Genomic DNA, 25,525 nt, shown 5'->3' on the forward strand with positions numbered 1-25,525 from the left:
CAGCTGGAATATGGCACAGGAATTTCACCTCACGTGGTTTTTAGGGGAATATTTGATTGCCGAGTTTGCTAACGAAGCAACAGTGTTGCTGAAAAGTGACCCAGACCTGTTAAACCTGTCTGAAGAAAGAATCGTGATTCATTTAGGTGCTTCCTACTATGTTCTCAGCCTATTGCAGTGTCGTAGGTAGTTTTGGAGGAAAAGATTTTTAAGATGCTAATGACAGAGTTACAGCTACAACCTTAGGGGAGGGGGAGCTAAACAAAAGAAGGATTCATTAGAGAACAAAAGAAACACTGGAGGCTTTGAACCTAGGAGTCTCCCACACATTAACTAGGTGTACTGCCAATGTGCTACAGATGTGCCTTACATGAACACATAAGGTAATGATATGTCTACAAAGGGCTGAATGCATATGTTTGATGTTTTGTAGTTAATTATATTTAAGCAGGTGGGAAGCTGCAAACTCCCCAGTCCCTCCATATATCAGAAATAAGATATTAAGAGGTCCAAAGCTACCTTCTGCAGTTTTTGTGGAATCACAGCTGACGGCCACACCATGTGTTAGTAAATTGGAGCCCTGCTCTATCATTGGGAAGTACAACCTGTGGTTTCACAGAGTCACTGTTTGCTTTTCTTTGTGAAGGGTTCAAGGTATGAGGTCTCCAGGCAAAGCCTTCTGAATACAGACAAAGGATAAAAAAAGGATCAATAAAAGGAAAGAAGGAAGCAACCCATAACCCCCATTGTGGGGATTTCAGGGGCTCCCTTTTTTCATGGCTCACCAGATGAATACTGATGGGATGCTCAGAGGGGGACTCACGTTTGGACAGGGCACACACAGAGCTCCCAGCCAGCCCCTGCTTTCCTAAATACCAACTGAGTCATCCTGGGGAGCAGGGGTTGTGCACAGCACCAATTCCCAAGAGGAAGACTGTGCAGTCAGAATAATTGGGCCTTCAAGTCAGGATTTAGTCACTGAGAAGTGACTGCTGTGCCTGTAACTCAAGGTGTGGCAGAAGGAAGCCCAAGCAGAGTTACTTACACCAGAAGGATGTACTATGGGGGTTTGCCCAACAGCCTGCTTTGTCATTCACTGCAGAACATAAAATGACATCTGTGTCCAGGACTCAGACCCCTCGTGATCAGGACTGGGAGTTACACTGGTTTAGCTGTAACTTCTCTTATTCTTTCTGAGGAGAGCACAGCTGGCTTTTGCTAGTGAATCCTGCAACAGCGAGGCTGGACCCTTACTAGGATGGGGCCAAGAAGGTCTCAAGGGAAGGGGGAAAGGGGATGAGATTCTTGCAGCTGCAGAAAGATTGGGATCAGAATGAAAGTACATTACAGACACTTATTCCTCTGCAGAGATGCAACCGAAATACCCCATTAAGCTCTTCTGAATTAGATTTATTTAGTTCTAGGTGCATCTGTATAGTTTTTCTTGTGCTGTTCAATTTTTTTCTATTGCACATTGGTTTCTCATTGAATATAAAAGGTATGGAGGCTGGTTTGGAAGATCTTTAATTGTAGGTTGTTCCCTTTTTCACATTATGACAAAAAATGTGGTAAGGAAATGTGATTGCTCAGCTAGAGGAGGTCACTGATAATCTATGCACCTGCCAATCCCATTAGCTCCTTTGGATTTTGCACTGTAGGGGCCTAAAGGAAATGTTGCCTAAAAATAGCCATCTAACTTAGGAAAAGGAGTCAGCCAAGCCTTCCTTCAGCTGAGCCGCAGCTGCCTGAGCATTCTGAGCAGCAGTAACAGAAAACTGCAGCATGGATGCTCTTTCCTTTTCACAGGAGACTTGACTTTACAAAGGATAAAGACTGATGGATGGGAGATCTGCCCTGTTTTCAGTTAAATAACTTCTAATACCACCTAAGAGGGAGCAGAGAGATTCCATCATCCCATCAGCATTTTAGATTCATGCAGAGCACAGCCTTGGTTTGGTGGCTGGGATTTTCTGTCACCAGTGCTCTGCCACTTATTGTTATTTTTTTCAGATCCACATGTAGCTTTGCATTGGCACTCTTGAGACAAGGTCAAATTCACAGTGATGGCAGTGCTAACAGGTATATTAATGAAGGGCATCATTCTTTGCAAACAGTGGTGGTTTTTTTAATTAATAACTTCAATAGGACTTTTCTGAGGTTTGCATTTTACTATTCCATGTCCTTTTTAAGTTATTGAGATAATGAAATTACAAGGATGAAAGTGGGGGCAGGGGGAACCCAACTCAAAGCCTGCAAAATAATTGCTGCATTTTTTGAAAAAAAGCCTGTAGTCTTCATTCACGTTGGTGATAGCTCAAACAAGGCACTGCAGTTGAGTGGCAACTGCACCAATTAGCTGTGCTGCTGTTGGTTTGTGAATTGCATGTGAAATGTAGAATTTGTCCAGAAGTGCTAATGCAAATTGCTCAACAAAAATGTGCCCTCTGTGTCAAGTCTTTTCACTTGTTCTGACACACTGATGTCTTCCCAGATTTCTCTGATCGGCAGATCCCTCTCTCAGTTGACAGCTACCAGAGCTCATAAAGTAATGGAAATATTTCTTGTTGCCATTAGCTGTGTCTCTGCAAAGAAGGCTACAAGCTACTGCTGGCACCAGTTACTCACTATACAGCGTAATTCTGACTTTTATTTATAGGGGGTTGTGTGCTTCACATTTCTAGAATTAAATGCTAAAAGCCCAGTAAATGCCTAAGATTTTTACCTGCATGGAAGTTCAAAGACCTGGTTATCTGCCATGACAGTAATTTGGTCACTTTGCATGTGTTTAGCATCCTCTGTTATTGTACACGGTGATAACCTTTGTGCTGCACCGTCTGGGGCTGAGTTACAATTGCCGTGGGAACCATAACTTAGCATTTCCTGACTTTTCCAGCATGCGATATCCCAACCTTATATTATGTCCTTTTAAAAGGAGAAAAAGTGGAGCAAGGGCACAGTGAAATGCTGGTGGTTTTGCACCTAGAGAATATAAAATAGCATATTTAAGCTGTATGCAAATAGAAGTTGTATTTGTAACTGCTTGCGCTGTGGTGGATGGCAGCTCTGAGCCCTAGTCCCAGTTTAGGAGTCTCATTGTGCTGGGCTCCCTGCAGATGCAGGATGTAAATATGTTTCCATCCCCCTAAATACTTCCAGTCTAAGTGTAAGATAAGAGGTAACGCAGGGAGACAAACACACCAGGGAGTACAAGGAAACAGAAGACTGCTGGACATCATGGAGACAGAAACTTCTGCAAACTTCTACAAATGTAACTACGCCGGGGACAGAGTTCAGGGTCAGATTTGTATGATTTGAAGAATCTCCTCCCAAGAATGAAATCCAGCAGGGAGGAAAGTCTGAAGGCACTTCTAGCTAAAATGTAACATGTGGAAAAGAGTGGGTTGTGATGGGGTGATGGAAAGTCTCAGCAGTGAAAGAGAGACGATGCGTGAGGTGGCATACACTGCAGCTGAATTTGAGAGCAAGGGAGGGTGTGGAAATCCAGAGGAAGGGGAATCCAAGAGAGGGCTGCAAAGAGAGGAATGGCACAGGCAAGATGACAGGCAAAGAAAATGCCCTGGACAGCAGCACTCGGGCTGTCTACAAGCAGGGTAAGATTGCAGCCGTCAGGGTGTGAGGAGACGAGAGCCTGGCTGTGGGGCTGCACAGAGCATGAGGCAGAGATAACAACCAGGTTATGGGCTGAGTGACAGCCAGGCGATGGTGTTGCCCACAGGGACTGGAGAAACCGGAAAGAGAGGAGACCTAGGGAGTTGGATGAGAGCCTGCTTTGAGCTTGAGCTGACAGATATCCACAAGATGATCCCAGAGGCAGGGCATGAATTTAGTTGGAACAGACGGGCAGTGGCCGGGGACAGAGAGGTAGGTCGGTGAGTTGCTGGTGCAGAGAAGGTCCTTGAAAGTGCATGGAGGGTGAGCTTGCTCTGAGATCTGAGAGAGGGAAAGGAGATGAGGGATGGGGCCGCAGACCCACAGAACAGCAGCAGTTTGGGAGGGTGAGTAGTGATGAACTAGACCAAGTAACACTGAGCAAGCGAACAAAGGTGTTGGAGTCAAGTAGGAGCATTGAGAAAGGAGGGCCAGATTTCCGGAAGGAACTGACAGGCTGTAAGACTCACACAGGCTATGACAGCGAGCCTGGCATTGTAGTGCAGAGCTGCAGCCAGACAAAGGATATTAGAAACCCTGTGATCCTGTTTCTGAGACAGGCGAGAAGTGAAAGCCTGTTTGGAAAAGATTCTATGCTGGAGATGGAGACTAAATTCAGTCTAAATCATATAAATCATCAGCAGCAGATGCAATAAGCTTAGAGATGACAGTGAGAAGAGAGAGAGCGTGAGAGCTGGAGAGTCACTAGGAGTCAAGGGCTGTTTGGATTTTATTTTATTTTTTAAAAGCATGAAGATAAAGTATGCTTGTGCTGCAAGGGGAAGGAATGAAAGGAGAGTGGGATATAAAGAAGAAGAAGGCAGATGGGGGCAAAAAAGATGAGAAAAGAGGACACAGTGAGACCGCCAGGACAAGTAGAAGGGCTGGGGGCCACTGATGAGGCCACTACCTCTGCAACAGGAGCAGAGAGCCGGGCAGGATGCGAAGGAAAGCAAGCGGGGGTAGAGGAAGATCACGTCTTTCTCGAAGTCTCTCATGGGAGATATCAACGCAATCCTGTGCAAAGACCTCTCTCCAGTGAAGGCAAGAGAAGGCAGGGTTTGAGAAGTGAGTCAAAGGCTGGAAAAAAGCAGCTGGGATTGCAGCTGGGAGGACTAGTTAAGCTGGCAAACCTGAGTATGCATTAGGAAGATGGCATGACAGAAAGAGGCAAAAAAAGCATTCATGGTCTGGAGAAAGAAAAAAAAAGAAAAAGAAAAAGGAGGTTTAAAGCTTATGAGATAAGTCTTTGTCTCAGAAGAGGTATCAAGGCTATCCAGAAAGCCTCAGAGGGCAGGAATAAGGGCTTGATTAGCAAAGCAAGCTAGGCCTTAGAGGCCTGGAAGTCTAGGGATAAAGTCAATTCTGCCAAAAGCTGAGCTGAGTTAGGCCTTGCAAAAGAAATTAATTCAATTGTGGAGTTTTCCTTAGTCATATAAATAAAGGGGGAACCATACAGCAAGGAGCATGTCAAGCTTGAAGACCTTAAAACAAGCTAGGCATAGCCCAAATCAGAATACCTTGTCTCAGTTTTCAGTAGGACTAAGAAGATTGAGTGTCAAAGTAAAGACCATGTGGCTAATGAGGAAACAAAGACCACATGCAAGGTGGAAGAAAAATCAAAATAGTTTCAAGTGCTGGAACTAGGTGATCTGGGTTGCTTGGATTCAAGGATGTTAAAAGAATTAGCTCATGAAATCTTACACCTGTTGTGCCGTCTCAACCAGCTTAGTTTATCAGCAGGTAGTTAGTTATGTGAAACCACAGCAAAGATAATGTGGCTTTGCCAGGCAGCTGCAGTGGAGGACCACTTCCCTTGGCCCTGCTGGCTGCCTTATGGAAATATTTGGCTGATGATTTGAGGTGGAAATCCCACCTGCAGAGAGGCTACACAGACATGCAACCTGCAAACAAAGACGAGGGAGTTATTCCGGCTCTTTGAAGTCGCTGTCAGACAGAAGAAGATCACGGAATTTATGCATGAATACATACAGATGACCATTCCTCCTAAGCACCGATGCTTTTATCAGCCACATTCACTGAGACTGCTGGAGCCTGCCAGAAAACAGGTACCGCATATACATGTCACACTCTCCCTCTGTGTCTCATACGGGCACAGAGCAGAAAGAAGTCCTCACTTCACCCCATCCTTCTGGTGTGTGATCTGCCTCTCAGGAGGGCACGGTGTGAACGAGGGAGAGGAGAGCGGTGTTAAAGGAGCAGCTGTGTGCTGCAGATCGCCCCCTCGCCCAGCGGGCTGCGCCGGGAAATGCCGACAGAGACAATGCAGCTTTGCTGCGAGCACCGAGGACGTGGGGTACGCAGTCTCTGAGCCCAGCCACAAGGTCAGGGACAGTGCACGGGAGGTCCCCAGGGCTGTGCAGAAACAGGGCTACTTTATGAGAGCCCGGAACCTTTTCGGACAGAAATTTTTCTGTGGATATTTATTTTTTTTTTCGCCTTGGCAAAAGCAACGCCATGGGGGCGATTGCAGCCTCTTCCCAATTTTTGAGGTAAGGTGCCTTCTGCATATGGGAAGGAGAGCATATGGCCCACTGTGTTTATTTCTCAGCCAGGATTCTTTCAGGCTTGGCAAATTACACGCTGCTTGCTGAGGAGCAACACAAGTGCCAAGTTGGAATTTCTAAAAATGAAGGAGATTTCATTTATCACAGCACAGAGAAAAGGATCTGAAAGATGCCCTTAAGTGTGAAAAAAATACCTTTTGTTTATACTCAAACAAAACAACCAAGGGGAAATTTAACAAAATTTCACCTAGAGTAAAAAAAAAAAAAATCTCTCTGCAGTCATCCACAGGAGACTTCAGGCAGCTTCTGCCAGGCGTGAGCTACAGCCAGGCTCTGCGAAATACCTCAACAACCAGCAAACTCCATGGGGTACAAGGTGATAATGTGGTACAGGCTCGGGCCATTAGAAGGAAAGGGGCTGCCTGGTAATGGTGAGTGTTAGCTGCTAGAGAGCTCCATTAGAGCATCTATTTCTTATACTTTTGCTTTTTCCAAGCCCCACATTTTTCTCTGTGTGTGCTTAGAAGCTTTTCTTTCTCTTATAGCATTTATTTTTATTGTGTCATTTTCCCTCTGTTCCCCCTTTTCATTGGCCCTGTGTGACTGTTTGTTTAAACCATTTGCCTGCTTTCATCTTCCATTTTTCTTCTCTCCCTCTTCCCGGGGGCTCTCTAGCCGTGATTATCCTTACGCTTCACATTAGCTTTCCTCCCTCCTGCTCCAGGATGGGCTTGAAGGGGGCATTGATTAAAGCTAAAACCTTTAGCAGGACAATTTCTATCTGGCTTCAGGGCCCAGCAGCCCCTGTGAGCTCAGCTTTCACTCCACTTTGCTCCAGGACCAGCTTCTGGAGCCCCAGGAATTTAGCCAAGGCAGAGTTGAGCTGGCACCAAGAGGGCAAGTTGCAGCTCCTCTGGAGTGGCTGATTTGTACCTTTGAAAGCTCTCAGCTATGGCAGAATGCAGCAGGGATGTGGTATGGAAAAGCTATGGTGTGGGCTGGTTTTTCAGCTCCCTCCTCCCACCTTTTGCTCCCCGAAGGTTCCCTCTTGCTTTCAGAGTGGTAGGGCACACTGTGGAAGGCCATGAAGGCACAGCTTCACCCAGCAGTCTTTGAGGGGAGTAATTACAACCTCCATAATGTGCCGCAAATATGAAGTTGGGCACTTTAGTGTTTCTTTGAATCTCCACCCTCCTTCCTTCCCTGCCAGCAGCCCTGCATGTCTGCAGAGATGGTGCCAAGAGACCAGTTAGGGGCTGGCTTTGCCACCCATCAGCAGCCCCTCAGACCTCTTGCCCCGAAACAGAAATGCCAGGTGGCTGTTCCATACTCCTACAGGAGGGGAGCTGCTCGTGGGAGTAACCTCTGAGTAACTGAGGCGCTGTAAAACCGCACCCGGCTTTGCCTCACAGAAACTTGTCAGTGCAGCCATTCCCTCTGCAGGTCAAATTAATGGCCTGATTAACCCCATCAGTTCACTCCTGCAAGAAAATAATGTAAAGTACCGCTTTGTTTTCACTAGACCATGAACATTGGTGCAAAGGGCTCAAGAGCAGGTGAGAGTGTGGAGCGGGAGGATTCATTCCTGTTGCAGGGGCTGGGTGGGAGCGCCAGAAGCTGACTCACAGACCTGCCAGAGTCACAGGGCCTCTGTGCCCACTCGAGTCTCAGCTCCTCTAGGCCAACTGGTAGCTCAGTCACTAGTCCCTGCCATACACAGCATGTATAGGGAACATCCATGGCGCTTTGCCAAGGAGCACAAGGTTCACATCCCATAGGGGACAGAGCAGGTACTGGGTGATAACCACAACCTTGCAAGAGGCTCTGCTTGAGCCACGACTTGTAACTCACTAAAGAAAATGAAAATAGCTCGTCTTCATTTTACACTTCCCAAATATTTTTATATTCTTCCACTTATTTCTCCCTTTTTTTTTTTTTTTAAGATATGAATTTAGAGAGGCTATTTTGGTTTGAATTTGGGCTGATCTGCTTTCGTCTTCTCCTAAAAATAATAAGACCAATAAAAATTGCAATTACAAGAAAACTAGTTATTTGAGATAAATGAATACTTCTCCCTCAGTGTACAAACCCAACTGCTATATCGTTATGCTCCATACCGTGGACCTACCTGGTGAAACTGAGGATAAACAAAACTGAAAAGCAGGAGTGATTTCCCCTGCAAAGGTTTCTCTTTCGGGGGGAAGGGAGAAAACTGCCAGAGCTGTTATTTGCAAAAGAGGAAATGAGCCTGGTTTAATTAGGCTGGTTGAAGTTCAGTGGTGTTCTGTTGAAACGCTGCATTCCGAATCCCATCGGCAGTGCTCAGGGTCTGTGGAGTTAAACCCCTGTGCTGGAGCAAAAGTGGGTGCGTGGGGAGGCAGCCAGCAAAACAACAGCCCCTTCTGCCTCGCAGGCTTTGAGATGAACTTCTGCCAGTCTTTAGCTCTTAAACGGGTTTAGAGAAACAGTTGCCTATCTTAGAGCCCTTTGTTACCTACTTCATCACCAGAAATGAAGACATTAGAAAATTTCTAGAAGAAAACAAAAATACACAGAAGAAAGAGCCTGACAGACCCTGTTTGTTCTGTGGCCAGAATAAACTGTATCGAAAACACAGGGAGGGGAGATGCAGGCGAAGGGAGGTGAAAGGAAAACAAATTGGCTGCATGCAGAGGTCTGGTGTCAAACATCAGAGGGATCTTGTTTGCTCAGATACTGTATGAAAGACCATGGCAACCGGGGCTTGGGGAGAGAGGAGAGGTTTGCAGCCCCTCCCTGAGGCTGGATGACAGAGGAAATAGGTGAAGTAATTCGCTCTGCAGAGCCTGCTGCCGGAGCTGGAGTTGTGAACCGGCATATTCTGTCCCTTCATCCTATATGCTGGCTCTTTCGAGGTAAAAAAAACCAACAAACCAGAAGTCTGAAATGAAGGGATTTGTAATTACCTTAGTCTGTCGGATGGTGCCATTCTGAGAAAGGTGGCTTTGCTCTGGGCAGTCTGATTTAGAGGGAGGATTAAGATCCCTGCCAGACACAATAAGTAACAACATTACCAGGAATTTAACAGAAATATTTCTGGGGGAGTATAGGAATGTGCTTTTGGGCTGCCCTGAAAACACTGGGTAGAGATGATATTTTACTGTGACATAGAGTATGAAAATGGAGTCATATTTTTGATCCCATTAATAGCTTGGAGACCCCCCATTCTTAGCATACAGACATACACACACAGACACACGCGCGGTGCCTAAGAGCAGAACCAGTGCTTGTCTGCCTGGCAGCAGTGTGGTGCAAGCAGGAGAGTGGCCTCTGCAGCAGCTCAGAGCTGTGCAGAGGTGAGGGCAGACAGTGCTGTTCTATCTGGTATGTCACAGGCCATTCCCTCGCACCGCTGTGTTGTCTTTATCCAGAAAGGCTGTCGTCCTTGAAGACATCAAAATGTGGATATCTGCCATTTCTGATGTGTAATGGAGTCATAGTGTAAAAATGCAATTCTTCTTTCTGATTTGAATCTCTTTTCAGCTTCCAGCCCTTCTATCTGGTTTTGCCTTCTTCACTGGATAAAAGAGCTCTTTAAGGGATTTCTTCCCTCGTGAAGGTATTTTTATACACCATGGTCAAAGCATCTCTCAGTTCTCTTTGTGGTAGGCTAAATGGATTGAGCTCTTTAAGTCACTCTCTGGCAAACACTTTCTGCCTCAAATCATTTTTGTGTGTTCTTTTCTGCTCTGACTCTAAAATGTAGATGCCTGATTGTATACATTTTTCTAGTATCATTCTTCTAATGCAGGATAAACCACCTTCCTGGCTTCTATTTGCTCTTCTGCTCTTTGTATATTTGAGGATCCCATTCACTCACATGGCACAGGGAATTATGTCTGTTTGTCTGTTCCGCACATTTAGACGTTGCTTTCCAGTCTGTGTTTCCCTCAGCATTTTGGGAAATACTTTGTTCCCAGATGTGAAATTTCTGCCAGTAGTTGCCTGGAACAGCCCCCTTTTCCCTGGGGTGCCACTTTGCCCCCCTGGCCTTCAGCAGGAACAGAGCTGCCTCCTCCAAATCCAAGGACACCAACCATGAGGCACAGAGGGCCCATGAGTAGGCTTGGCTGTCCCTGAGTGTGCTTACCCGCACCCAGCTGCCCAGCTCTCAGAGCATCAGCTGGTGGTTGTTCTGCTTGTTCTGGAAGAAAATTGTGTGATTGCTTTTAGCTGTAGCTGGGAGATTGAATGACATGTGGAAGGAATAAATTGCTGCATGGTAAGGAAGATGCATGTAAGATTTGAGACAAAGAGGAAAAGATCTTTTCCACTCCCCTTTGTTCTCTTTTTAAAGTCACTTGTGTTTACTGTGCATAACTGTACACATATATGCACACTTATCACTCTGAACTCCTGCAGAGCATCCTATCACTCCTGTAGGGCCCTGGAAATACACTGGGAGGACACAGGATTTATTCTCCTGTTGCTTAACTAAGGATTGGATTATCCAGAGGGGCAACTCCCATGCGGGCATTAAGTAAGCAGCCAGATCCCTACAAAAGTTCATCTTCCTAGTGCTATGCAGCTATACAAGCCAGAAGTGTTACGCTGACCATTTGGAAACTGTGGCTCCTTTTTGGCTCCGTGAACACCACCTCGGCTCTTTCAATACCCGATTTTGCTCCCAGGGGCCAAGCACTTGATTGTGTCCCTGGGCTGCCTTAAAAGTGGGCAGCTGAGGCTGCAGGGGCAGGAGGGCTCCCAGGAGGCTTAGCCAGGGCCAGCCCGTGTATTTGAAGTCGCTCTGTGGCACAGCTGAGGGGGCTTGGCCCCATCACCCCCTTGGTGTAACCAGCCTCTCGCTTGCCCCGCGGTGGTGACCTGGCGGCGGAGCTGCAGCATCGCTGCTCCCGACTGGAGCGCCTGTAACTTTTGTTATCAGCAGGGAGCTGTTTGCAGCCTGCAAGTAGCACACAGTGGCTTTGGGTGGTGTTAAAAAAGAGCCAGAGTGAAAAATCAGAAGTCACACTGTACCGTCTTCCCAGATGTAACAGGCTGACAATACAGCCTGTGTTTCCCGTTCCAGGACATCTTGTCGCTCTCTGCCTGTGCCCCCACAGGGCACCCCTGTACCCACGTGCACACAAGGACAGGGCCCTGCGGGAAGCAGCTGGGCTGTCCCCTCACTGCTGCGGATCCCTGCAAGTCACAGGGTGAGTCAGGCTGTGGGAATGAGCCGCTGGAGACCAGCACAGGCAGCGGCAGGGGTGATGTGCAGCCAGAGGCTGGGTAGCCAAGATGCTAGTGGGGGTGTCTAGAGAGAGAAGGAAGAGGCAGCAGTGGCAGTTGGTGGAGAAAGGAAAATGCAGAGGCTGGACAGAGGGTGTAGGAAAGAGAAAGGAACGGCAGGGAACGAGGAGGAGGAGGAGGAGCAGGAAGTCTAGGGGCCGGAAGGCTCGGGGTGCAGTAGGAGGATGAGGGAGCTGGCAGACAGAGCAGGAGCAAAGAGCGTTGTCAGTGAAGCTTGGATTAGTTTGGTTTTGGAGCTCTGTAACTGTATGAGTGCTGCACTTAGCCCGAGTTGCTTGCCTCGGCGCTCGGCTCCTGTGGTGAGGCTGCATCTCAGCCATGGCTTGTAAGAGGCAGCCGTGTAGATCACCAGTTCCCTGCCACACAGCTGATCACCAGGTTTCATCTCCATACCCTTGGACGTTGAGAGCAGCAGTGCCAGGCTACAGAGATAAAGCTCTTGGGAAAGAGCTCTGCTCCCAGGTGCTAGGGAGCATTTTCTTGCCTGCGGAGACCTTTTGCTTGGGCTATGCTCTTATTTTCAGGACACACAACCCAGGGCTGCTCCCCAGTGATGTCAGCAGGGCTTTTCGTCATCGGCTGGGAAGAGCTTTTGCCAAAAAAAAGAAAAGGAAAGGAGAAGAAATATTCCATGTGGGAGGGTGATCTAGATAAAGAAGGCCTGGCTTTAAACCTGTTATTAAAACCAGAAACGTGAAGTTTTCATGATGAGTAGGTAAACTCGTGTACCCCAAAATGACTAAACACACAGCACTGGAAGTAACACCTTTGTGATAATCCTCGTATTTCCTTCAGCTGCTGCACAGCGCGTGGGGCTCACGTCAGCTGGTGGGGCTCCTTTCAAAGCTTTCTTCCTTTTTAAACTCTGGAATTAATTTATAACATAATCCAGCAGAGAATGGAGTGCTTTTACTGTGAAGTGAGTGTGTCCCTCAGCCGTACCCGTGCGTGCATTAAGAGCCAGGACAGTAGTTCTGTAAGGAGATTTTTTTTTAAGGCAATTCAAAGAGGACTTGGGCTGCAGCCCCAAAGGCAGCTGTGCACTGAGGCTCGTAGAGGAAGCTCTGAGGGATGTCACTTCACAGCATGCCCTTTGGCTCCCAGGTTTTTTCCCCCTCCCTTTTTTTTTTTTTTCCCTTGTACTGGCTGCAGCAAAGGCTCCATTATTTGGCAGCGTGGCATTGCTTTTGTCTATAAATGGAAGCGGTTGGCCCGTCTCCCAGTATAACACAAGATAGTCCTGTGTATCAGTTATGCAATCAGTAGGTTGATGACTTCATCAGAAGTCGGGGGAGGGCCAGGGGGTGGTAGGAAAAAGCCTTTGCCATCAGCTCTGCTGGAGACAGCTGATGTCTGTGTGTGTCCCCCCACAGCAAAGAAAGCAGGAGCTCAGTGACAGGGGTGGGTGAAAGGGCTCAGTGCGGGAGGAGCTGAGGGATCCTCAGCAGCTGTAATTCCCTCACCCCAGCTTGGGGGAGCCCCAGCAGCTGCCGCAGCCCTTGCCCTTAGGACGCTGCAGGGACCATGCTTGACCAGGTTGTAAAGTGCAGCATGAGTTGGGACTGGAGAAGCGGAAAAAGGAGCAGGGAGGGAACTTTCAAACCAGGGCAGATATTAAAAAGGGAAAGAACCTAAATATCGGAGAACTGCCTTTCAGCAGAGAGCCCTTCAGGGAATATCCGTGCAAAGTAGAGATGCGGACAAATTGTATTTTGTTATTTCCTCAGAAGGGTCCTTGAAAACCTGACCTTCATGCAGAAAGGCCGATCCTAATTTCCCAAGCTACATGCAAGCATTGATTTTAACCCTTTCACTGACTGGGTCGGGGTAGGTGCTGCAAGATCGCCCTTCCCTACGTTCCAAATCACACAATAATTGACATTCCTCAAACCCGTCCGTGAAGCAGGTGAATCTAAACCTCACTCTGGCGGGCTTTGCACAAAGGATGCTAAAGTGATACAGGTCAAGTTGGTGTTTTTAAATGAGTACCCATCCCTATTCATCAATTAAAGAGGTTTTGAGGGCTCTTCACACGCAGGAGGAGCACCCGAGGCAGGGAATGGTCCAGGCTGGCCCCGGGGAGGCTCCGGTCCCGCTTTGGCCGGGCCGCGGGCGGGCAGCGACACCTGCCGGTGTCCCCCGGTGATCCCGGCCCTCCGCCGGGACAAGGGCTGGAATTCCCCCCGGCCTTCCGTCGGTCCCTGAAAGGCAGTAAATTGGATGAGGAACATGAAGAGAAAGCGGGAGTGGGTGCAGGAGAGGGAAAGGAGCCTGTCCTGCGTCCTGCCGGCCACGCACGTTGGTCCAGTCCTGCGGGAGGGAAATCTCGAATAAACATAATGCGGTGAAATCCGGAGGTTCTGGAGCAGTGTAAGGAGAATTAATGCTGCCAGCTCATTGTGTGCACCCAACACCTTAGCTTCTCAATCCAGAGGACTGTTTTAAATTGTTGTTATGAGGAGTGTTTTAAATCATTATTATGAAGAGAGGTAAGTGGAAAGGAAGAGAAAATGTACTTGTCTCCATAAGAAGGGAGAAAAAGTTTAGAAAAACATGACTCGGAAGTTACATGTCCTGCATGGAAAAAAAACCTTCGCACACAACTTCATTATTTCATTATAAATGAATTATAAAATGCTCTTGCTTTCCCTGAGGGGCTTTAAACTCCAGGAGAAAAGAGGAACCAGTTCCCTGTGGGGAACAGCCCATGGTCACAAGCCATGTGCATCTTTCCAAGGACCCACTTTCTGCAAGCTCCATACTTCATCCACAGATTCAGTGCTTCCTCAGTTTAAAGAGCTGTCACTTCTCTTGCCTGTGGAGAACCCCAAGTAACGAGGCCTTCTCTCTCTCTCTTTGCACAGGAGCACCAAGTGGGATTGTCGCGGACCACAGGGCCGATGCAGCCTTCTGTGCCACCAGGCTCCAGCAATGTGGTCACGGGCACGAGCTCCGGGGGTCCCTTCCTAGGGAACCAGCCTCAGGCAGCCATCATGAAGCAGATGCTGATAGAGCAGAGAGCCCAGCTCCACGTAATAGAGCAGCAGAAACAGCAGTTTCTCCGAGAGCAAAGGCAGCAGCAGCAGATCCTAGCGGAGCAGGTATAGTATCCATCTGTCTCAAACACTGCAGTGCTCGCTGGTATGAGAGCGTGAGCGCTACAGACAACACCAGCCTTTCCTTCTAGTAATTCCTTCCTTTAGTAATTCTCTCTGTGTGGCTCCTATCGTGGTATTTCAGCAATGGTTGTCAAAGAAGAGGCATCCATCTCAGTCCTACCATTAGCTTGGCAAATATTACCTGTGTTCCCAGTGGTGGATTTGGCATTTGCATGGGATTTTAGGCAGTGGGAAAGTTAGCTCTTAGCCTGGCATCTCATGGTCAGTTTACTCCAGCAGAAGCAGACTCAGCTACAGCTACAGGCACAGGTCCTCTCCCCTAGCTCTGAGTGTGGTCTTGCACTGGCAAAATCTATGTACAGCTGCACTGATGTGGGACAAAGAATGGATGTGGGTTAAAAGTAACCTTAGTTAATTTAAAAATAAAAAAGTATTTACCCAGATCAGTTCCTTAATCTGGTTTATTGCATGCCAGTACAAGCAGTTAGGTTAGCACAAAGGAGAGATAGCAGCAAGGGGAGAGCCAGAGACTGGAGTGGGAGAGCAATATAACCACTCTCACAGTGGCAATGTGGAAGACCTGCATTGGAGCCTATCACCTGGCTTCCTGAGCTCTTGAGCTTTGCAAAAATTACCCAGGCAGAATGGTGATGCATGCTTAATTCAGCTGTAGTTTAAAGCAGCCTAGGAGAAAGTCAGTGGAAAGTCACACTGTTGAGTTCCTATAAGTTCATACCAAAACTGAAGTTGCAGTCCCCTAATGTTATCTAGATAATATTCTGATAGGTCAGCAGTTGCTTGAAGCTTGGCTTATCCCCTCTTGCTGGGAAAACATGGCTTAGGACCTGTAACACATGCTTATGAATGCAGGGATTAGTACTTCCTTCTTTCCCACCTTTGCCATTCTCTTACCTTTGTTACACATCTTTGGTTTTGGACACAGTGTTTGTACAGCTGCAGATGATGCTGCAAGACATGTCCTTTTAATAAATGCTTAGTTGAGCATACCCTAGCATCTGAAAGCTCTGATAAACTCTCTCTGCTTTTATAATCACCCTTGATTCTGTTTTACAGTATTCATGAGTATTCATAGAAAACAGCCACAGAGGAGCAGTGTGGTCTGGATCAAGAGAGAGATGCATTTTGCAGTCAGCCACTCCCCAAATATCATTCACTGAAGCACAAGAGGAAATGTGCTTTTGTAGCCGTTTCTGGTTTGGCTCAGTAATGGTCCTAGGCTGCAGTGCTTGAGTCAGGATGCAGTACTCCTTGCAGCTGACTGTTTTGAGTGCAGAGGTGAGGGAAAGTCTTGTACCAGGAACACAAACTTCTAGACCTTAGCAGGAATGAGGGAAGGAAAGTGTGTGTGGCTACAGCTGCCCTTAGACCTCAGTGAGCAAAGTTAGTCACACTCCTCCCTCTCCTTTCTGCCTGACAACAGTGCAGTTCATGCTGTAGAGGTCAGGATGAAGTGGCTGTAAGTAAGGAGAGATGTTGTCAGCTCAGTACTTGTTCCTTTTTGAACCAAAAAGAGTCCACGTGCTGAGTAGCCCAAGTGCTCTCAGAAGGACTCTTCAGATGACTCTACTTGTCTCTCCAGAACAGCTCACCAGATAAGAACTGCTGCAGTTCTGCTGCAGTACTTTTGCCACCAGCCCAGTTCTCAGCTCACTAATTAATTAATCATCTCTTTCTCTTCTGCTTTCTTTCCCTCCTTCATTTTCAGCAGTTGCAGCAGCAGTCACATTTGCCTCGGCAGCATCTGCAGCAACAGCGAAGCCCGTATCCAGTGCAACAGGTCAACCAGTTCCAAGGTAAAAGTCAAATTATTTTTCCTAATTTGGAGTCAATATATGCCCCTATACTAGGGGCGTGAAACCTCATGCATTTTGTGAAGACCAGGGTTTAAGCAGTGTGCCAGAAGAGGAAAACAGACTGTTGCACACACCACATATTTTACCAAAGGGGAATGCCCAGGTTTGTGTCTTCAGTTAGGTTTATAATTTTCTTTTGGCTCCCTTCAGTGAAAGCTGCATTTTTTTTTTATGCCTCTTTGACATCTAGACATCATGGATTCATTAATGGGTTTGTCTTGTTTGCCTCCACTCTTATGATGCTTTTTTTTTTTTCAGCTAGCATTTCTCACTGTGTCTTGGTCTTACCCCTCTTAATTCCCCACTTTATCTAATTTGATGAGCAGAGAATTTCAGAGAGGGCATCCTTAACTGGAGAAGTGACTCATCAATGTCAGGTGTGGGAAACACAGTGAAATACCTGAGATGTAAATAGAGATTTTTTTTAATTATCTCAAAAAAAGCAAGGCCTATTTTTATGTGCTCCCAGGTAACTGAAGGATGTAAGTACAATAATTTGGCTTAGGAAAAGAAGTTTTCTGAGATTTTTAGGTGCAAAGCATCATCTGAATGTCTTCACTAACCATGGGTTCTCAATAGACGTGAAATGGACACACACTTGCACTTTATATTCATGATAGTGTCATGTAACTGCAACAGTTCTGGTTCCCAGGACATGAACAGGCAGCCACACCTTCTGCTGATATATATCAGGGTGGCTTCTTCTAATTGCCTTATCATTTTTATCTTTGGCAGTATAAGTTCTGTATGAAATGATTTTTATCCCCCAATAATTCATTTGCAAAATCAGAAAGTGTGTGTGCACTGCCACACACTGAGATGCACATGTACAATCTTTCTGCATTAATACTTCTTTGAAACCTTTCTTTCATATGTATTATTTAAAAGAAACAGAGAAGGGAGTTTAGGCTAATCTGACAGAGCAAGGAATTAATTTTCATAAATGAGCTAATATAAGTAGTTCACCATTTTTTCCTATTCAGTCACATGAATGTAATCCAGTGCAGTAGGTTATGTGTAAATGAGGCCGGAAGGTGGCCCAAAATCTTAAAATCTGTTGCATCTCTCTTTTAACTACTCCTTGTCTGATCTCCTGTCTCTTACACCAAGCACAGTAGTTAACAAAAGTAGTATGTGAACCCACTTGCTGTTAGTGGCTCCTTTGGAGCTTTTCAGCTGCCATTTTCAATTAAAAACTAGCTAAAGATGCATTAAGATTTCAACATGATCTGTATCTTCAGCACTTGCTGGAGTCATCTTAAAAAGAGACTGTTTCTAATCATCAAAGGAGATGATCTAAATTAAGAAAAATCAAGGGGACCCCGGTGCCAATCATTAAGAAAGAGGTTTGATAGCAAGGCTAAAGTAAAAGCTGCTGCTACATGTGCCCTGTTCAAGTGTGATCCAGATGGTCTCTCTTCATGCTACAAAATGTTTCATTTATCTATATGCTGGAGCTAAAAGCATCCTTCAGAAGCTTATCATGCTGCAGTAAAAGAGAGATGTATCCTCTGCATTATGTGCTAAACTATAGAAATGGCACTTCCTTTTATCCAGACCCATTTCTCATGGAAACCAAGCCAACATGAATAGCAGGGACCAGTATTCTCCACTCTCCATGAATGTTCAGATATGTTGTCTGCCACTGAGGGACAACAAATAGGGGCTGATTTAAGAACATTCACATTCTGTTGTACAGTTCTGAACTTTTAAAGCAACCATTTTATGTTTATGCCTTGCATTCAATAACATTTGAGCCGGGAGCAATTGTGTGCCTCATGCACTCTGAGCTTCACCTGCAGAGTACTGTATTTAGTTCGGTATGGTAGTGACTCAAACCTACATGGCATAATCTGAGCTCCAGGTAATTGTTTTTAAATAAAGATAGTAAATACAGAAGCCTATTGGCTTCCCAGAAATCAATAGCTCCCCCCTACCCTTGAAAGGAAGATGCAAACATGGTTCAGTTATCTGCCACGGTGTGGAATTTAACAAGGTTAGGATTTTCTGGTTTCCCATCACTGGCCTAAGGTGAAGTAAAATGTGCTTATAGTATTGATTCACTAATACACTCTCTCTGCTTTAAATGTCCACAAAACCCCAATTTTTCTTCTTTCCATAGTCTTAATCAGTAGCAATGCTATAGAAAATCCATTCATTTATGCCTCCTGAGCTATTAAAAAATTGATTGGCCTTCTGAGCCTGACATTTCCATTTTCAAGGCTTACTTTCGAGAGACAATGGAGATATTTAAAAGAGAGCTTTAAATGGTAAACTGAAGTTCAGTTGCTTTGCTGCCCCTGAAGAAGACCATGAAGTCTTTCCCATTTCCTTCCTAGAAGCTGAACTGAGTGTAGCTGAAGAGGATAAGTGCTACTGAATCACAGGGCATATGCAACTTTAAAATCTTAGAGTCTTTCTTCTTTTCTTTCACAGAGCAGGGTGCACATTGTAGTGGATCCTGGGGAGAAAAAGTGCACACAAAAAAGAAAGGCTCACATTTACTCTTTACAGGGGACTTTGACTCCCAAGTCAGTTTTTAAAAATTTAATCCCTAGTCCTAACAAAGTAAGAGAAAAGCCCATTTTAGCCCTGTGGCTCCTGTGACCATCAAGCTTAGATACTTGATTAGGTTATTACCAGGGAGGCAACCCTGGCTGTAATCATGTATTAAACATCCAGTTGTGTTGCCTTGATTTTTCAAGAATCTGAAGTCATGAATCCCTTTGGGTACACATCCCAAAACTGTCCTAATTGAGAATTACTTAGTGAGTAAATCATTGGCCTTTTAACCTTGCCATCCTCATGTTAGGCCTGAAGGGAAATTAGGCTGGAATGGAATTCTCTGCTGAGCAGTGTCCCGCTTCACCAACTGAATACACAACACCATCGGGCGATTCCTGTTTAGGAACAACACTGGAGCTGTGTTGGCTCTCACCTTCCAGGAGAGGGAATTTGGCAGGTCAGGACAGAGGCTGCAGCCAAGGTGAGGTGGGGAACATGTAGCCTCTGAAAGGCAGTAAACATTAGGCAGCAAGCACATCTCCCAAGGATGGGTAACCTTCTGGCTCTCTGCTGACCTTCACATGAAAGGTTGTTTTATTCACTTGGAAAGCACAGCAATCTGAAATCCTACTGCGTTGCGAAAGGCTCCTACAGATTCTCTCTTGTGCAAAGACATGTTAATTAAGGTTTACAGGGTTGTGGCTTTTTTCTTACCTTCCTCCCTTTTTGGCGTAGGTTCACCCCAGGATATAGCAGCTGTGAGAAACCAAGCAGCACTCCAGAACATGAGGACATCCCGAATGATGGCCCAGAACGCGAGCATGATGGCAATGGGTCCCTCCCAGAACCCGAGCACGCTGCCCACGACTGCGGGCCAGTCGGATGTGGGCATGGCTCCTTACAGCAACGCCTCCTCCAGCCAGCCGGGAATGTACAGTATGAGCACAGGGATGAGCCAAATGTTGCAGCACCCAAACCAAAGCAGCATAAACATGGCACATAATGCAGGCCAGGGGACGAGGCAGCCTGCCTCTGGACAAGCGGTGGGAATGGTTGGCAGTTTTGGTCAGAACATGCTGGTAAACTCCGCTCTTCCCCAGCATCAGCAGCAGATGAAAGGACCTGTGGGCCAGGTCTTACCAAGGCCACAAGCACCACGACTTCAGAACCTGATGGGGACTGTCCCTCAAGGAACACAAAACTGGCAACAGCGAGGCTTGCAAGGCATCCCTGGAAGGACTAGCGGTGAAATGGGGCCCTTCAATAACGGCACCACGTACGCGATGCAGTCTGGGCAGCCACGGCTGTCCAAGCAGCACTTCCCGCAGGGGCTTAATCAGACAGTTGTGGACACAAGTGGAACAGTAAGAGCCCTGAACCCGGCTCTGGGAAGACAGTTGCTGCAACCACTACCTGGGCAACAGGCAGCCAGCCAGGCCAGGCCCATGGTGATGTCAGCAATCAGCCAAGGGGTCCCCACCATGTCAGGCTTCAGCCAACCCCCGACGCAGCAAATGCCAGGTGGTAACTTCGCTCAGAGCAGCCAAGGCCAAGCATACGAGAGGAATCCCACTCAGGACATACCTTACAACTACAGCAGTGAAGGAGCAGGGGGGTCATTCTCCAGTTTAGCAGAGGGCGCAGACCTCGTGGACTCCATCATTAAGAGCGGACCAGGGGATGAGTGGATACAAGAACTTGATGAGTTGTTTGGAAACCCCCAGTGAATGGGCTTGTACAGTCTGGAGCTTTGGTTGTTACATTTGAAAAAGAAAAGAGAGAGTTGGATGTTCTCCCCATCCCTGGATGGTTGGTTTTGGTTTTTTGTTTGAATTGTTTTGGTTTGAGGTTGTTTTGTTTTCTGTTGTTTTTAATCATGCAAACTGAGCTGATCTGTAGCCAACCTTGGAAGATTCAGGGGACGATGACAACATTGGCATCTCAAGGCATTCTACCAGGCAACCTTTGCTGTATGGCAGTGCCCACTTTGTGTCCATATGAGGCAGAGTGGGGAAACTGGAAAGGCCAGCTGATGCCTCTGGTTGGGAAAATTTGTTCTTTCCCCTCTTCAAATGAGGTTTCATTGCATAGTGGTATGGGGTGCTCCCAATGTCTCCCACCTCATATAACTGTGAGCACTGCAGCTTTCAGGGTAGCAGATGAAAAGCCTGGAGCAAAGCCCACAGATGTCCATGGGCAATTGCACAAGCCCTGGTCAGAAATGGGCTTAACCCCGGGGGTAGGCAGGTCTCAGTGAGCCGTGGGGTCTGGGCTGTCATAAGGGAACGTGCAGCACTCACGTGATAAACCTGAACAAATCACAGGGAAATCACCATTTTCACTGCCGAGATAAAACTTCAGTACAAGTGCAGGAGAACATTAAATTTGTCAGTGTTGTGAGGACAGTTTGATTATGGGACTGCTGCTGGAGACAGCTTAGGTGGGTGGGTTAACTTAATGAGCTGCTTAGTCCCCTTGGGACTTGCAATAGTGCTTCCCTGTCAGAGCACTTTGGCATGTACCTGCTGCCTGGGGGTGTTAAAGGGCTGAGAGGTACCGAGAGACATCAGCATAGGTCCTGAGCGGGTCCCTCCCTCTCCTTCCTTCACAGTATGTTCTCAGTTCACTTCCCTCCCCTCCTGTCCTTAAATGTAAAGCAAGGTGAGCTGGCTGCAATTTTTTTCAGGTGAGCCACAAAGGAGCAGGCAGGGGATGAGAAAACAGGCATGAGAAAACATACAGTGAGGATCTGGCATACAGAAGGAGTTTCTCTTCCTCATTTGAAAAGTGCAAGTTTAGCAGGTAGTATTACCCCGGGATGTCTGGTCTCTCAATGGGCTATGTTCAGTTTTAAACAGATGTTTGGTCTAATCTCTCTGATTTGCTGGAATAAAATTCAGTGCAGCTTTTGAAGAACAGGAGCCAGTGAAGGACTACTGTAAAGACCGTTCATGAATGGGTAAAATAATTGATATTACAAACATGGGCTCTGCCCAACTAAGGTTTTACGTGATAGCAATGTATCACTATCTCCACTGTGTGGACCAGTGCTGACCAGCACTGTAATGAAGTTGTGATATATCTCGCACAATATCAGGTCACCAGCCATTCTGAATGTGTAAAGCAGCAGTTCCCAAGCTGCAGTCAGAAGCTGAGGAAAGGTGTTCTCCCAAACCTCGAATCTTTTTAGTGTTTTCAGCTGAGAGCTGCTTATCAGGTTATATAGTGGTGCATAAAAAACGTTAACGTGATCCAGAGTCCAGAACTTTTGGACTACTACCCTCTGACGTAGTGCTGGCCTCCATTAGCCATCAGCTGTGCTCTGCAGCAAAAGTGTACGACTATCAGTGCCACCTCTCTAGCTACCAATTACCTCCTTGTGTGCTGCTCTCCTTGGGCCCGGCGGTGTGAAGTGCCGAGCCGCTGAAATCCACGGAGGCTGAGGGCATTGGCACTTTGCAGTTTCACATCCTGCCTTTCCCTGTGGAGTACAGATATGCATCACATCAAAGAGTGGGAGCAAATGGGCCTGGAACCATCTCAGCGCCCCATTGGGTTCCCTTTTGCACAGTATCACCTTGCAGGGCTTTCCTAGAGGAAGGGAATTACCTGTTTTAAATGCTATGATATCAGCAGGACAAGCTGCATTTTTAATGTGCTCAAGGTGAGCTGTCAATCCAGCTTGCCCCGGCTGATATAATTTTTTAAAACAGCTTTAGTTGCATCTCTTTTAGCCAACCCCTTTTTAAAACACAAGGACCAATTCCAGTTCCTGTTGACGACCATCAAGGTTTGCCTGTCTCTGCTTCAGCAAGGAGCCAGGTTGGGCCCTAAGTCAGTGTAAGGGAGCACCAGCCAAAGTTTTTGGTTGGTCTTGAGTGTAAGCACCTCTTGGTCAGAATGGAAGGGAAAGGCAAACACTGAGAGAAACAGTAACCAAGGTGCTGTGTCTCTGTGTGTGTCAGGCACACATCTGTCCAGCGCTGTGTGATGGAGTTGTGACAGGGTGGGGAGCCATCCCCAGCCTGCTGGATGGGGGGCAACGCTGGGGGTGGCACAGCCTCCCTTCCTTGGGTGCCAGAGCTGGGAAAGGAGGGTTTAGAAACACACAACCACCATGTGGCAGCAAAATGCAAGTCCCTGCGCATCAGGGAGAGTCAGACTTTGGTGAATAAATGGTGATGAAGACAAGTCTCTGCTGTCTTTGTAAAGCTTCCTCCAAATACTCCATACTGGGATCAAGTACTAGAAAGTAGATTTTATTCGATTTGGGGTTGTTTTTTTTTCTTCTTTCTTCCTATGGTGCTGATGTATATGTAATGTTAAAAAAAAAAGTTATTTGTAAATATGTTTTTACAATTCTACAGATATCACTGGGTCTACTATCTGTAAAATATATACATATAAATATATATATATATACTGTTTGTTTAAAATAGAGTATTTTTATTTCTTTCCTTAACTCATCCTTACTGCAGTGGTATTGCACTTCAGATGACGTCTAATTACTAATTTGTACTGTATCCCTGACAGCAACTTGCTCCATTTTATTCAGATTTTTCTAGCTTTCTGGTTTTACTTTGTACATTAAGCATTGCTTATTTCCTTTTAAGACCTGTACAGAGCTCTGAAAATGTAGAGAAAGACATGATGTTAACACCACTTTTAAAGAAAAAGAAACAAAACAACAAAAAAAAAAAACAACCAAACAAAAAAAGACACCCAAATAAAAGATGGTTATCTGACTTCTGCGCCTTGATGAGTGATCTTCCAAGGAGGGGAGGGAAGCTGGATGCAGGCAGGCATGTGTGAATCCCTGAATCCCAGGCAGCCCTGCCAGGTAGCCCCCAACAGCTGTCTCTATTCCTGTGGCAGCTGAGCCACAGACTGCTGTAACGAGCTGCTGGCCAGGGAGTGCTTCACCACTTTCTGCTGTGCTTTTGGGCCATGGTGCCCCTTTCTCAAGCAAGGTGAGCTACCAAAACTTCCTGTGCTCTGAGGCGAGGCCTGTGCTCAGGCAGATACTGTGGGGCAGTTGGTCCGTAATTGGACCCATTAAATGTGGCAGCTCCAAACTTTTGTGGGTTTTGTGTGTAAGGAGCAAAAGTGGGGAGTAGGGAAGTGCTTTCAGGGGAGGAGACAAGATGGAGACCCTAGGATTTGGGAGTCCTGTGGCTGAAATTTGAGGAGGTGAGATGGGGTGGAAGAAGGGAGATGTGGGGTTGGATGCAGAAGTTGGAGAAAAGAGGTGGGGAAACTGGGGAAGCATGAAGACACAGAGTAGTTCCCTGTCACCTACTGCTACGACAGGATGAGAATGGTGTTGTCAGAAGCCTTTTAGAACATAGATGCAGACTTGTTGAATGTGTATGACCTGTTCAAGGTAAGCATGCCACATAGACTTCAAGGCTTGACACCACTTTGTACATGTTTCCAGCCTATGGGGGAGTCGTGAGGGTTCAGACATCGGACCTTCAGGATGCCAGTGTGGCTTGGCTCCACGTACAGCCTTAAAGGTGAGGTTCCCCTTCTCTCCTTAATGCCACTCCAAGACATTTATCATTCTAGATATGGATAAGGAAGAACAAAGAAGGAGACTGGCCAAAGAAGGAGAGCAGCTTGCTGGAGTGTACACCTCAAGCATGTGCTTGCTTATAAGAGATGCTTTCAGCAAGAGGCCGTTGGGTGCCAACTGGCTTTGAGGCTGCAGTGGGGACCACCATCATTTCTGTTAGTGACCAACAGGTGAACATTTACAACAGGAACATTTGCATCAACTCACAGTGCGTGCTGAATGTGCACCGTGATACTGACTCCTCCACCAGCCTGCAGGAAGTGGTGTTCTTTTCACTACATTCATACCAAAGACTGATACTGCCAGCATCCATCTGTTAGAGGTGTGTTTTGATTTTAATTATAGATGAGTCAGTCTTTAACACTTTTCCATCACGGACATTCTGCCCTGGCTTACTGGGGACAAAGCTGTGACTCAGAAAACAGGTGGCATCCTCAACTCCAGGCCTACTTCTGCCCTCTCATTAGCTGGTGGAGCTCCTAAAATGTTAGGTTCATGTTTATCCCCTTGCACTCTGGCTCTGTGTTGCCAGATAACGCTTTGCAGCCTCACACCTGTCTTTTTTGACATATGAAATTGTCCTTGTGTGTGAAAGCAGTTTGTCTCTTTCTGTGAAAGTGGAGGGGAGGAGAGGGAAGCTATCTATAAACACACAAAAGAACTACAACAGGTAATCTTGAAATGGTATCATTTCAGAGGCAAAGAAAGACCTATTTAAACACAGTTAATGACCTCTGGTCTCCTCTAATCTGTATTTCAAGTCTGCTACATGGTTTGGACCTTTGTCTTTGTTTTGGTTCGGGAGGCAGCACTTCCTGCAGCCTGTGACTGACTGAAGGCATCACCAGCAGGTGGGTAGGTGGATTTTCCATATTTCAGCCCATAAAAGAAAAGTTAATGGAATAATTCCTGGTGATTTATGTGGTGGTTAAATTTGGCCCTGTTGTACTTTCTCCCTGGAGT

The 25,525-nt window shown here is 46.5% G+C and overlaps 1 protein-coding gene across 1 annotated transcript in view; it reads left to right on the forward strand.

Moving 5' to 3' along the window:
- The window catches only part of MAML3 (mastermind like transcriptional coactivator 3), a 265,701-nt gene extending 242,044 nt beyond the window's left edge, over positions 1–23,657 (forward strand). The window contains exons 5-7 of the mRNA XM_017820328.1: positions 14,354–14,590; positions 16,335–16,422; positions 19,723–23,657. Coding sequence (XP_017675817.1) covers positions 14,354–14,590; positions 16,335–16,422; positions 19,723–20,714 — 1,317 coding nt within the window. The 3' untranslated portion in view covers positions 20,715–23,657. The remainder of the gene's footprint in view (positions 1–14,353; positions 14,591–16,334; positions 16,423–19,722) is intronic.
- The last annotated feature ends 1,868 nt before the right edge of the window (positions 23,658–25,525 follow it).

Source organism: Lepidothrix coronata, unplaced genomic scaffold (assembly GCF_001604755.1).
Source record: "Lepidothrix coronata isolate B3197 unplaced genomic scaffold, Lepidothrix_coronata-1.0 Scaffold82, whole genome shotgun sequence".
NCBI lineage: Eukaryota > Metazoa > Chordata > Aves > Passeriformes > Pipridae > Lepidothrix > Lepidothrix coronata.